Here is a 14,125-nt window from a genome sequence, read left to right as displayed (position 1 = left end):
CGCTGGAACTACGCACTGTAGGCCACTCTAATGAGTCCGATCTCCTTATGCTGTGGTTCAGCCAAGTTGTATTTTCCAGGCCCGCCTCGGTTCAAAGTTCTAGTCCATGCACTTTTATGCTACCACAGATGAGATGTACTTGCTTTGGTGGCTGACTTCTTAGGGGGAGGGATCAGTTTGTCTTGGCTCAGGCAGGGATTTCGGCTGCCCCTGCCTGAGGCGAGGTGCGCAGGGGGAGGTGAAGTGCATGCCATCACAGACACAACTGCAGATTCCCAACCCCCAGCCGGGATCGCGATAGCGTTGGGGGAGGAATGAGTTTCTCTCGGCGCCAGCTGGAATTCGCAGCTGCTGCCCGAGGCAGGGGCGCTGCCGGAAATGAGCTGGGAGCTCCTGCAGCCTGAGTGTGGCCCAGGCCTCCACCGCCGCCAACTCCCTGCTGGGATCGCGTAGGGGTGGGGGCTATTTTTTCCCTGTTGGCACCCAGGATTCGGGATTTGCGCGGCCAATGCTGGGGGCGAGATGCGCTGTGAAAATGAGGTGCGTGCTCCCACTCCCAAAACCGAGGTAGAAGTGAGCACTGCTGGTGCTGCTGCTGCCGCGGCCACTGACTCCCTGCCAAGATGGCGCAGGGCTGGAAGCTGTTCTTTCCCTTGCACCACCTGGGTTTGGGATTTGGGCTACCCAGCCGTTACATATGGAGTGAGAGTTTCTCTCCCCAAGCGCAGTTAAACATTCTTTATCTCTTCCCCAGAGACAGTACTATGAGCATGTTCAGTCTCTGTCTCTTCCCTTTGTCTCTTGGGTTCCGCGTGCTTGCCCCATGTTGGGCTGGGAATCCCACCTCTCCTGCCCGTCTCAGGCTGGCCCATTTTCCAAACTCCCCAGTTTGCACTCACTCAGGTATCTTTGAGGTTCTCTTCTTTCTGGAGTCCATATTTTCTCCTTCGCTCTTGCAGATGAGAGTAATGTCCTTCTGAGTTCGATAGGTGGGGCAGACAGAGTTTACAGAGCTCCCTTCCTCTCCACCATCTTGGCTCCTCCTTGAGCACATTTAATTATTTTTTGAGAGATAGAGTGAAACAGAGCATGAGCCAGGAGGGTCAGAGAGTGAAGGAGACACAAAATCTGAAGCAGGCTCCTGGCACCGAGCAAGCATTCAGCTCAGAACCTGACATGGGGCTTGAACCCACCAACCATGAGATCATGACCTGAGCTTAAGCGACTGAGCCACTCAGGTGCCCCTAAACATTTTTTAAAAAGATTAAATAAGTTTATTTATAACAGCCCCTAATATAGTAACTAGAGAAACAGAGTATTTCAATGAATTGTAACTACTTGTTGCTTATCCCTACCAATAGCACTAGTAATAATGGCAGCCAACATGTATTGAACTATAAAATTTGCTATGATATTTAACACATTACATGTAACCTCATTTAATCTTTGTATCTCTGAGCTGGGTTATATTTTATGATGGAAATCCTGAGGCTAACAGGCGTTAAATAATTTACCCAACATCTCAGAAATATCATACTAGGGTCCAAATTGATAACCCTTGCACTTGATCCTTGTTCTTTCCAGGAATATTCTCATTGACCGTGCTTTAACTAATGTTAATTCAGTAGGAAAAAAATAATATCACCTGAAAATGTCTCCAAGAGGTAACAATATCTTGTTTTATTTGTTTTATATTTACAGAGATTTACTCTTGAAAAAATGGAGTGGCCCAATCATTATGCATGTGAGAAATTGTTAGTGCTTTTGACCCACTATGACATGAAAGAAAGAAAGCTTGGTAGAAGAAATTCTAATCAACTACAGCCAATTCGGTAATATAAAGAAGTGAATGAAGAAGTCTCTGTGTTTCCATTTGAGTATCTTATGATCTAAAATAATCTTCTTTATATCTTTAATAGTGGCGTATATAGCTCTCTGTTATATAAAGTTGGAATAAAGGTCTAGTAGAAAATATTAAGAGCTTATTCAGGGCTTACAGTCAAGGTAACATAGTAAGTTTGTACTCTCACACACTTTTCTGCTCAAACAAGTAGTGATACCAGATTATTAAAAGAAATAAATATAAAGTGATAGAGCCACGCTTACCCATAGAACTATTTCGGTGGACCAGAAAGGGAACAAAAATATAAAGAGAGTGGAGGAACAGAAACTAAGAATTGGTGAAACTCAGTGAAGGGTATGTGAGTGTTCATTGTGTTATTCTTGCACATTTCTAAAGGCTTAAAAATTTTCAAACTGAAAATTTGGCGGGGGAGAAGTATCAGAGAAAAAAGATAAACCACAAAGGAATGACAGTCTGATAACACAAATCTTTCATGACAGTCAAAGAAGCCAGAAGATGATAGAGTAACATTTCAATGCTTTGAGTAAAAATAATTGGCAACCTAGACATCATTAATGCATGATTTACTGGTTTGTGAATAAGTCACAGATCTTCATTAAAATCACTGCTAAAGGATGTAGCTAAGCAAGAAGAAAAGTGAACCTAGAGAGACGATGTGGATAACAAAAAACAGCAGTCAATCAGTAAAGAGAAATCAATAAAATGTATTAGCTAATTTAATAAATTGGAAAGATATGTATATAAATAGCGGCATACTGCTTGATGATTAATATATGATGATGATAATAAACTAAAACATCCAAAGTGGACATGTAAACACTGAAGGGTAACCACTGAAACACCAGAAATATAATCTCTGTCTTCAAAATCAGTGCATAAAATAGGAAAGTAAAATTATCAAGCCAAAAGAATACAGGAAGGAGAAAGGGGGAAGTACCACAGATAAAGCTTGGTAACAGAAACACATAAGATGTACAAATGAGTCCAGCTAAATCAGTAATCACAATAAATGTAACTGGATTAAACTTCCCTATTAACAGAAAGTAGACTGTAAAAGAAAAGTCATTATTATGGAAAAGAGGAAAAATGAATAATAATGAAATCTACTGATAAGATAAAACAATTACAGAGTCTGTACACTTAATATCATCTTTTGAATAAAATGGTCAGAGGAATAACTGCTGTAATTCTTTACTTTTAGAATATTTAAAAGTAGAATAAAAATCAATGGAAATTGAATAACCTACAAATTGAAAATTTCAAAATACCTACTGCAGTTGGACCTCATTAGAAGAATTTGTTTTTCAGAATTGTTAAAACCCGAATCAGAAATGGAATTCGTTGCTTTGAAATAGAATGGGAAAAGCCTGGTAGGTATTCGCTTTAGGCAAATTTTGTAACATTTAATCATATATGTTTAGCAAATATTGTGTGTGTATATATATATATGTATGTTCATATACATGTTTATATACATGTATGTATATAAAAAATAAAGAAGACCTATCACATTCACAGAGGATTGATTTCATAGTTTACCTGTGCTATTTAAATAAGTTTTGACAAATACTAAATATTAAAAATTTTAAGTAATTTTATTTTAGTATCTTAAGTTGACATTTCTTTTGTAATTAATGTTTAACAATATAATATGAAAGCAGTTTTGATTTATATTTCTCAAGAAAAGGCTGCTGTCTTCTTCTTTTTACTCTGTTTGGTTTTTATAGGATGTATAGTTGACAAATGTCAAATTACTCTTGCTACAGATAAAAATACAGTGAACTCTGAGCTAGCTTCAAAACTCAAAGCAGGAAAAGCACAGATCATTTAAAATGGAAAATGATTTCAAATTCATTTCTGTCTAGCTTCGAAATTAGACTGTTTGACTGTATGTGAATAAGTGAGGCCGAAGATTTGTCAAGGAAAGTGTAAGTTGTAGGTAATTTTGAAGAATGAAAATTATAAACAATTAGATAAACCATTCCTAAGCAATAACAGGAAAATAACAGAAGAATTTTGAAGACTGTTTAGGAACAGTTCCACCAACTGTAGTGTATTTTCAGAAGAGGGAATAACATTGTTCGGCAGTACATCTCCTTTGTCCAGAACCGAGCATCTTCCTTGTGGGCCCTGTTGCTTAAGGGAGAAACTGTAACCCAAGCTAGTTTAACTGGGAAATAGTTTCCTCTGTATGTGCTTTAAACTCGTCAACTAATATTCTCACTGTAGTGCGGCTTCTCGTGCAATTTTGCGCTCACGTACATCAACCCGAGAGTCTAGCCTCCCGTTTGTGTACCTCGTTGGAGAGTTACACGCAGGCGCTCTCGTTTTCATGTATCAGCTGCTTGTGAGTCCAGTGAGCCTGAGTGTACCCTCAGTTCTGTTCTCTTCAGAAGCCTCCGCTAAAGAAAGCGAATGTTGTGGTTTTAAGAAACTGTCTATTCCCACTCTTTTTCTGGAAATTTTAACACTTCTAAATTCAAACCAACTAACCTTATCTAAACAAAGTTTTCTATTCTGTAAGTATCATCTTTAAAGCAAGAGAATTTAAAGTTCTAATTTTTAAAGGAATCATTTTCCAGGTCTTGCCAGGCAGAGGAAATCAATTTTATACAAGTATCAACAAATTATTTGAATAGAGATGTTGGAAAGCAGTATTTGTTATAAGTCATTGATTTACTCATGATTTAGTTACTTAGAAAAATTGAATTTTACAAACCTTCAATTTAACTTACTTTTACTATATTTTTATCTTTTAGAACATTACACTATGGAAGATAAACATGGAGAATTGGTTCTAAAAACAGTAGAAGAATTATCGTTGTTTGAAGCAGCTTATCCTGAGATTGTTGCTGTTTACCAAAATCAAAACTTGGAAATGAAAGGGAAGAAACAAAAAAGTAAGTATTGCATTTGATAGCTATTTATACCATGCACAAATGTTTAATGTTCTTTAATGTTCTAGTTTATTCTATCTTGTCTATATTTTGCTGAAAGTTTTATGAAATCAAGAGTTAGGATTGTACTCTTGCTTTTTTGTCTTGAAATACTTCTTTAAAAAATCTTTTTAACTTTTAATGTTTATTTATTTTTAAGAGAGAGAGACAGACAGACAGACAGAATCTGAAGCAGGTTCCAGGCTCTGAGCTGTCAGCACAGAGCCCAATGTGGGGCTTGAACTCACAGACCATGAGATCATGACCTGAGCCAAAGTCAGATGTTTAACTGACTGAGTCCCCCAGGCACCCCTTGACGTACTTCTCTCAAAGTCATGAGTAAACCATTGTACTCTGTGTCTGCTAACTTAACCAAGTGTTAATAGTGATTTTACTAACCACTTAGTGAGCAACTAGTATGTGTAACATTTTTTGAATTACAAATACATTTTCTTTATTTCTTAGAACCTCATGAGGAAAACAAATTCAGTTATAACATTGTTTCCAAGAGAAAATATTTTAAAATATTTTCTTAATAATTATTTTGTTGTGATTATTTATAATACAGTTTCTAAAAATGCACTGAGATAAAAAAAAAAGGCAAACTTGCTCATACAGAAGATTTCTTACCTGAACTCTTTAGTCTATTTGTTTACTCAAATTAGGGAAAATGAAATAGATTTTAATAATATCATATTTTTTCTTTTCAGGCTTGAAAACTAAGCATAAAGAAAACAATTGGCCAAAATCAGATAATATGAGTTTCCAGTCACAGATGACTTTAAATCCCACATATGACATCTTTTCTAAGCAGAATTCCAAGTTAAATTTGGAAGTTACCCCTCATTGTGCATTATCGCAGAAATCTATTTCTGCATCATTGAATAGCTTGCTCTTACCTGAAGCTACCCCTTGTTTGAATACACAAGAACATTTAATATCTTCTCCAAGACCTTTGGCCATGCAGCAAATTACAACTGTCAGTAAGTCTCTAGTTCCAGAATCTAGTCAACCTAGTACCTCATCGGCGATTGCTGATCTACACTTAAGCACCATTGACTGGGAAGGTACTTCTTTTAGTAATTCTCCAGCTATTCCAAGGAACACTTCCTCTCATGATTTAAAATCAGAACTTGAAACAGCCATCCCTGAAAATTTTAAAAACATCTCAGAACAATTGTCATATGCATCAGAATGGTATACCACAAACATTAAGAAAGTGTTGGATCGAGATCTGCAAAAGACTGATCCTGAAGAATGTCTGCTTTCTGGTATTACTGATTTACATCTCCAGGATTTGCCTTTAAAGGAACGAATACGTATAAAATCATCATATCCTCAGGATAATGCACAACCAAATGTCAACCTGAAAACTTTGTCCCTTGTTACCATAAAAGATTCCTGTGTTGCTAACGATGGTTCTGATTGTCCATCACATCTTTCAAAAGATCTTCTAGGAAATCATTTGCAAAATGAGTCTAGAAAATCTCAAGTTCTAAAAGGAGACCAGCTATTTCAAGACAGCTATAAAATGAATACTTATATACCTTATTCTGTCAATAAACCAATAATAGTAAAGACCTCCAGCATTGGTCCACCAAATACTGCTTTAGATTATAATAGAAAAGCTGATGTGCAAACCACTCAGAAAAGTGTGAGGACGAAGAGTGTTTGCCTGGACAGACTTTCCTCTGATGAAGAAAGTGTCCCAGTGATTGGGAAAGCTAAATACACACCTCAAAAAGTGAAGCCTGCTTCTCAGAAGCATTACCCAGCCCCGTTCAAGAAAGCTGATGCCAAGAAGTTGCATAACCCTAAAATACATAGTAAAGAAACTGAGCAGTGTGCCCAGGCATATGAAACAGCTGGAAATGAAGAAGTCGATTTCCCAGCTAAAGGTTCTCTTAGTTTTCTACAGCATTCTGAGGACAAAGGCGACTGTGGTACTTGTTTGGATAGCCCTCTTCCTTTATGTCAAAGATTAAAACTAAGGTTCCAAAACTCTTGAAATGAAATTAAAAATATTTAAGTATAACTTAGTATCTTAGTACCATAAGCACTAGCAGAGGCAGAGACAGAATCTCTACATTTGGCATAAAAATGTAATGCAGTTCTGTATGTCATAAGACACTTTTCATTTTAGTTAAAATTGTAATAAAAAGCATTACCTAAAACTTTGGTTTTAAAAGATGATCCTTGTGGTAAAGACTTTAGATAATGTATATTTCTAAAACATACTTCTGCCATTCTTTATATGGTTAATTTTTCTTTGGTTAGAGCTTTAAAATGTTAATTCAGTACTAGCTAAATGCTTCATCTATTTCCTCACTTTTATTCATTTTGTTCACAAACCTCTATGAGTTTTGTTTTGTTTTTTAATTTCAGCTTATTTCCATGAAGATACCTCTTTGTAACTGCCTACACTCTCTCAGTGTCTTCTGTTGTGCCTTTTCTGAGAGTTGTATTTTCTCTCAGTATGAAGATGCAGTTAGTATGTTCTTCTGGTTTTGATAATCTTATTCTTTTCGTGAGGGGTAAAAATGGAAAAGGAGGAAGATGCTCAATAGAAAAGTAAACATTATGAATCTTATGGCTGACTAAACTGAGGAAAGCTCCTTCTTACATAACCCCAGGAGTTCAGAGTATGCCAAATGGAAAAAGGTCTACAAAATAGAATGTATAATGAGAATAGATTTAGAAATTTGCTCAGGATCACACAAACAACTAATAAAGGTGTGGGAACCAGGTTTCTTTCCTCCAACTTACTGATTTTCTGTTTTTTTTTTCTTTCTATAGCACTTTATTTTTTTTTTAATGAAAATCAATATATGTAATATTAACTTCAATAACTCTAAATATTAAGTTTTACCTAAATTTATTTAACACTCAAAGATTCTAAATGTGACCAGATTGGAAAGCAAAAAGTAAAACTGTTGTTATTTGCAGATGGCAAGATCTTGTATATACAAAATTCTAATGAATCCAGTAAAAACTATTAGAACTAATAAATAAGTTCAAGGTTGCAAGATACAGAATCAATATACAAATATCAATTATATTTCTGTATGCCTACAGTGAATAATACTAAATGAAATTAAGAAAATTCTGTTCACAATAGCATCAAAAAAGACAAAATGCTTTGGAATTAAACAAAAGAAGTATAAAATTTATACTCTGAAAACTATAAAATATTGTTCAAAAAAATTAAAGAACACCTAAATAAATGGAAAAACTTCTCATGTTCTTGAATCAGATAACTTGATATTAAGATGGCAATATTTCCCAAACCAGTTTACAGATTCAATGCAGTCCCCATCAAGTCCAGCTGATTTATTTGTACCAAAGTACAACCTGGTTCTAAAATCCATATAGAAATTTAAGGGACACAGAATAGGCAAAACAATCTTTAAAAAAAAAAAAAAAAGAAATGGGAGAACTTACCCTTCCTAATTCTGATTTCAAAACTGTAACTACAAGATTTCAGTAATGAAGAATGTGCTGTAATGGCATAAAGGTAGACCTATAGATCAATGGGATGGAATTAAGGGTCCATATCTATGCCCTAACATTTATGTTCAGTCGATTTTCAACCAGAGTACTAACATAACTCAGTGGGGAAACAGTTTTCACTGAGCAAATTCTACTGGTACTAACTGGATATCCATATGTAAAAGGATAAATTTTGAGCACTACCTCATACAACATTAACACAAAATGGATCAAAACCTGGTTGCAAACTATAAAACTCTTAGAAGAAAACGTAAACCTATATCTTTGTGACTTTGGATTAGGTAAAGATTTCTTAGATATGACACCAGAAATTCAGACAACAAAAGTGAATACATTTGTACTTCATTAAAACCAACAATTTTTGTGTTTCAGAGAGTACCATCAAAATGAAGAGACAACCTATAAAAAGTAGAAAATATTTTCAAATCACAAATATGATAAAGGACTTGTAACTAGAGACACATGTCTCAATAACTCTTACTCAAAAAGACAAAATGGATGAAATATCTGAGTAAACACTTCCCTAAAGAAGATGTACAAATGGCCAGTAAGTACATGAAAAAACTCAAATTCATTAGCTATCAGAAAAATATAAATCAAAACCACAATGAGATACCGTATTACACCTAATAGGATGGCCAGAACCATGAAGACAGATAACAAGTGTTCATAAGGATGTGGAGAAATCAGAACCCTCCTATCCTACTGGTAGGAATATAAAATGGAACAGCCATTTTGGAAAAAGTCAAGTGGTTCTTCAAATGGTTAAACAGTTACTATCTGATCCAGCAGAACAACTTCCAAAAATATACCCAAGAGAAATGAAGATGTTTGTCCACACAAAAACCTTTACACAACGTCTGTAGCAGCATAATTCATAATAACCCCAAAGAGAAAACAACCCACACGTCCATCAACTGATGAATGGCTAAACAAAATGTGGAGTCTCAATACAATGGAATATTGGCAAAAAGAAGAGAACAAAGTACTGATACCTGTCACAGTATGATAAACCTTGAAGCATGCGAAAGGAGAGGCCAATTGGAAAAGATGACATGTATGATTCAATTTATGTAAAAAAATTCTGAATAGGTAAAACTGTTTTGTAGAAACAGAAAGTAGACTCATAGTTACCAAAGACTATGAGGAATGTGGGGGAGGAGGGGAAGTTGAGGATAGAGAAGAGAAAATGAGTGCTAACAGGATAGTGTTTGGGGGGAAGTGGGTGGATGAGGGAAATGTTCTAAAGTTGACTGCGGTGATGGTTGCAAAATTCTGAATTGATTAAAACCACTGAGTGTTGCAATTTAAATAGATATATTCTATGGTATGTGAATTATATCACATCAATTATATCACAATAAAAACAAAAACATAAAGAAATTGTACAGCATTATACTGTCCAAACTCTAAATATCTAAAATGTTTATACTCTAACCCCACTTATGCATTGCCATCATTATATTATAGATTAGAAAACAAGTCCAGAGTAGCAAAGAGGTTTTCCCAAGGTTGGAGATAAAATTGTGGCTTATTAATCTAGTATTTATTACATTATGCCATGTTTTAAAATTAAATTCAAATTTGGAATACTTTTGAATTTTTGCACTTTTTCTGAAGTTGTAATTTTGTTTTTTGAACATTTCATTAAAGTTATATAAAATGCTTTTAATCAAAGTTAACTATTTTAGAATAGTGTCATGTTTGTAGAGCACTTACTATATACGTTATCCCAGGCAAATGGAATCCTAAATAAAGGCAGTCAGTCCTCTGCTCTCAAGGATCCCACCTAAGCCTAATTGAACTGGTATAATTACATGTATATTTTAATTAGTGGTTATTTTAAATAAGTTATTTTTTAAGGTAGGACTTTCATATGGTTAATTAAAAAGGTGAAATAGGACAAAAACTATAGAATGAAAAAGTCAATCTGCTTTCTATCCTAATGACCAGACTCCATTTCTTGCATGTAGAGGCAAGCACAGTGTCTGATTTCTTGCAGATCCTTCCAGAGGTGTTCTGTACCAATATATTAATGTATCTTAGAAATTGTTTCATATCAATAAATATCTGTTTTACTCTTTAATGACTCATGTCACTCCATGTGTATTTTTTGCACAAATGACCAGAGATATGTCAGATGTGAATGTCATGTTTGATTTTAACTATTGATAAATCGACATTAGTCGAAGCATTTTTGAGTCTCTAAGGCCATCTAAACTATAGAATGTCAAATATGTGAACTAAATCAGTTGAGTACCTCTTAAACACTTTTGATTTTGTTGTAAGCTTCCTTTTAAGACTCCTCCAAATATCCCTTAATAGTTTAAAAAATTATAAATGACATGTATTTACTGTACACATGAAAATAGTAAGTTTGCTTCAAAGACCTGACATTAGAAACACTTGACAATATATCTACCAAGAATGGCATTTCTTTGGTAAAAGAACCACAGTTTAAAGTTTGAGCTAGCACCCACGTATTTTCATAATCTAAATTTTAAATGCCCGTAGAATGTACATACTTAATTTTTTTCAAGGAACTATACTTTTGATCTTAATTGGACCTTAGTGCACAGATGTGTGTACAGCTCTAGGTTCTGAGGTTGCAGTTGCACAACCTAGTACTACTATTAAAGAAGATGATGGTGAGATTTTTTTAAATTAATTTATTTGTTGTTTAATTTACATTCAAGTTCCTTGGCATATAGTGCAACAGTGATTTCAGGAGTAGATGGCTTAATGCTCTTTACGCATTTAGCCAGTCCCCCCTCCCAGAACCTCTCTAGCTTCCCTTCCTTATGTTCATCTGTTTAGTATCTGAAATTCCTCATGTAAGTGAAGTCGTATGATATTTATCTCTCTGACTAATTTCGCTTAGCATAATGCTTCTCAGTTCCATCCACATAGTTGCAAATGGCATAATTTTATTATTTTTTATTGTCGATTAATACTATGTATATTTTGTATGTATATACCATATCTTCTTTATGCATCCATCAATGATGGTGAATTTTTTACTTCGGAGTAATTGCTTTTGTTTGGAACTGCTCACCTGATCCTACAGCCCATGCTAAGTATCTTGATTATGTTCTCAAAGATCTAGCTAAGGACTCCATTCCTTTTTTACTTAACTGACTTTTCCCAATAAAATCCACTAATTTTAAGTGTAAAGTCTGGTGGATTTGGTTAAGTGTACACAGTTGTATAATTTCTATCATAATCAAGCTGTAGAACAGCTTCATCATCTGCATGTTTCCTTATGCCCCTCTGTAGTTAACCCGCTCAGATTACCTTGATTCCAGACAACTACCAATATGCTTTCTTTCACCATGTTTTACTTTTCTAGAATTTCTATAAATGGGATCATTCAGCATGAGGTCTTTGTGTTTGGCTTTTACTTAGCACATGATTTTAAAACTTATCTATGTTGTGTATATTATTACTCTGCTCCTTTTCATTGCAGAATGGTACAACATAGTGTTAATAGGCTGCCATTTCTTACTCCATCAGTTGATGAAAAGTAAGGTTGGTTTTTATATTTTGGTTATTATGAATAATATAACCATGAATATTCAGATACAGGTCTTCAGGTGGACATTTCAATTCTCTTGGATAAACATCTAGGGATGAAATTGCTGGTTCCTTTGGCCAGTGTATGTTTAAATTTTTAACATACTAGCACACTTTTTGCCAAAGGTGCAGAATCATTTTGTGTTCCCACCAGCAGTACGTGGGGTTACAGTCATACCACATCATCACCAATACTTACTATAGTCAATCGTTTTCATTTTAGCCACTCTAGTAAGTGTGTAATGGTATCTCCTTTTGGCCTTATTACCATTTACCTGAAAACTGGTGACATGAAAGATCTTATGTGCATATTAGCCATTTATGTATCTTCTAAGAAATTGCAATTTTTTTCTAGCCCATTTTTAATTGGCTTATTTGCCTTCTTGGTATTAAATAATAAGGGCTCTTTATTTTTTCTGGATATAAGCCCTTTGTTAGACATGCACTTTATAAATATTTTGGCTGAGTCTGGCTTTTCATCTTAACTGTATTTCAAAGACTGAAATGTTTTAAAACTTGATGTTTATTTTATTAATTTTTGTTTTCAATAGTCTATTTAAGATGTTTTTGTCTAACCCAGTGTCCCAGCTAATTTTCCTATTTTTTTTTACAAGTTTAATGATTTTTACCTCTTATGTTTTGGTCTGTGATTCATTTTAAGTTACTTTTTGCTTATGAAAAGAGGTAATGGGTGAAGAACAGCTTTTTCCCATACAGAAGCCCAGTTGTGCCACTACAGCTTGTTACAAAAACATACCTTTTACCTCATTGAGTTACCTTGGCTCCTTCATTGAAAATCATTCACCCATGTAAGTGTAGGTCTATTGCTGAGCTCTCTTCTTTCCATTGATCTATCATTCCAATACCACACTGTCTCAATTACTGTAGCTTTGTAGTAAGTCTTGAAATCGGGCCATTTATCTTTGTTCATTATTTATATTTTTCTGTTGAAGTCACCAATTTGGCTTCCATGTTACTAAAGTTAATAAATTATAGTCTCAAATTTACCTTTCTGCAGAATTTGTGACTATTGAACTTCTTGAAAGTTCCTGTTCGCTCATTTTCATTTAACCTTTGATGTAGTTCCAAGTCTTGCTGTTACTTGTTCCTGGTTCCAAGTGAAGTCACATTGATTGACCTCAGCGATAGTTATATAAATGCCAAGGACTGCCAGGAAATACAGGGTGGCAAAATACCCAATGTTTATTTGCAAGGAAATGACAATCTGGAGCAAGGTAGGGAAAATGTGGCATATTTACTTACATACAAGAATATATTGGCTAGCACAGAATTAATTGTTGAATGAATGGAATAGGCAATCTATACTACACCAGTCTTCCAGAGGATGGAGGATTCCTTTAGCAAACATGAGAGTTGACTGGGCTTTGAAGTATAGGTAGAAATTTGATCAGTAGGAGCAGCAGTATGAGCAGAAGACATTTCAGTGGATGAGGGAATAGTTTGAAGTACCCTGGACTTGGAATAAAGGATGAGAGTTGGCATGCCTATGGAATGGTAAACAATACATTTCAGCTGTGGAGTCCTACTTGGAACTCTGGTGTCCATGGAACAAATCACTATGCAGGCAAAGAAATAGCCAAGGATGGAGAAGTAATGAGGAATGTGGAGCAGAAAGCCAGCTAAGGTATCTTAGGGCAAAGGGAAAAATGAATAGGACAAAATGTAGCAAAGAACTTTACCAGGATGCTGAAGGATTCTGACCTTATAAGCCACACATGATAGTTGGTAAGAGTTCATCGATTCACACGAAGTGCCAAAAGTGCCCCCTACCTGGTCATAGAGGAGGAGGAAGACAGTGTATTTAAAATTGCTGGGCAAGAGGGAAAAGGAACATTTCTTGAGCACCTACTATGTGCAAACTAGATTTTTCACAAGCTTTTTATCCTCATAACAACTCTGTAAAGACTGTATTTGCAATATTTTGCATATTCAGAAACAAAAATAATCCTTATTAGCACATTCCTCCAGGTACCTGCTTATCTTGATCTATTCACTCCTAGCGTGTAGAGCTGTTCTTAATTTGGTATTTTATGAGATGGAAACAAAATTAGTTGGGAGTGCTGATCTGGGTTCATTTTGCTCAATGCCTAATATAGGCATGAATGTATGAACTCGGATGTCAATTTTCAGTTTCTCCTCCTGAAAGATTTTTCTTCTTTCATTATCCAGATTATACCAATCCTTTTTATTTTATTTTGTTTGTTTGTTTGTTTTTGAGAGA

At 35.1% G+C, this 14,125-nt stretch overlaps 1 protein-coding gene and 1 long non-coding RNA gene across 2 annotated transcripts in view; one reads left to right on the top strand and one right to left on the bottom strand.

Moving 5' to 3' along the window:
* The window catches only part of GEN1 (GEN1 Holliday junction 5' flap endonuclease), a 23,540-nt gene extending 16,489 nt beyond the window's left edge, over positions 1-7,051 (top strand). The window contains exons 10-13 of the mRNA XM_029936357.1: positions 1,702-1,832; positions 3,173-3,234; positions 4,624-4,764; positions 5,511-7,051. Of these exons, the coding sequence (XP_029792217.1) occupies positions 1,702-1,832; positions 3,173-3,234; positions 4,624-4,764; positions 5,511-6,808 (1,632 nt within the window). The 3' untranslated portion in view covers positions 6,809-7,051. The remainder of the gene's footprint in view (positions 1-1,701; positions 1,833-3,172; positions 3,235-4,623; positions 4,765-5,510) is intronic.
* LOC115289179 overlaps positions 1-14,125 on the bottom strand; it is a 38,164-nt gene that overhangs the window by 13,587 nt on the left and 10,452 nt on the right. The window lies entirely within an intron of this gene.

This window comes from Suricata suricatta, chromosome 4 (assembly GCF_006229205.1).
Source record: "Suricata suricatta isolate VVHF042 chromosome 4, meerkat_22Aug2017_6uvM2_HiC, whole genome shotgun sequence".
Taxonomy (NCBI): Eukaryota; Metazoa; Chordata; class Mammalia; order Carnivora; family Herpestidae; genus Suricata; species Suricata suricatta.
Note: the sequence above shows the minus strand (reverse complement) of the source record. Positions and strands in the feature narration are given on the sequence as shown.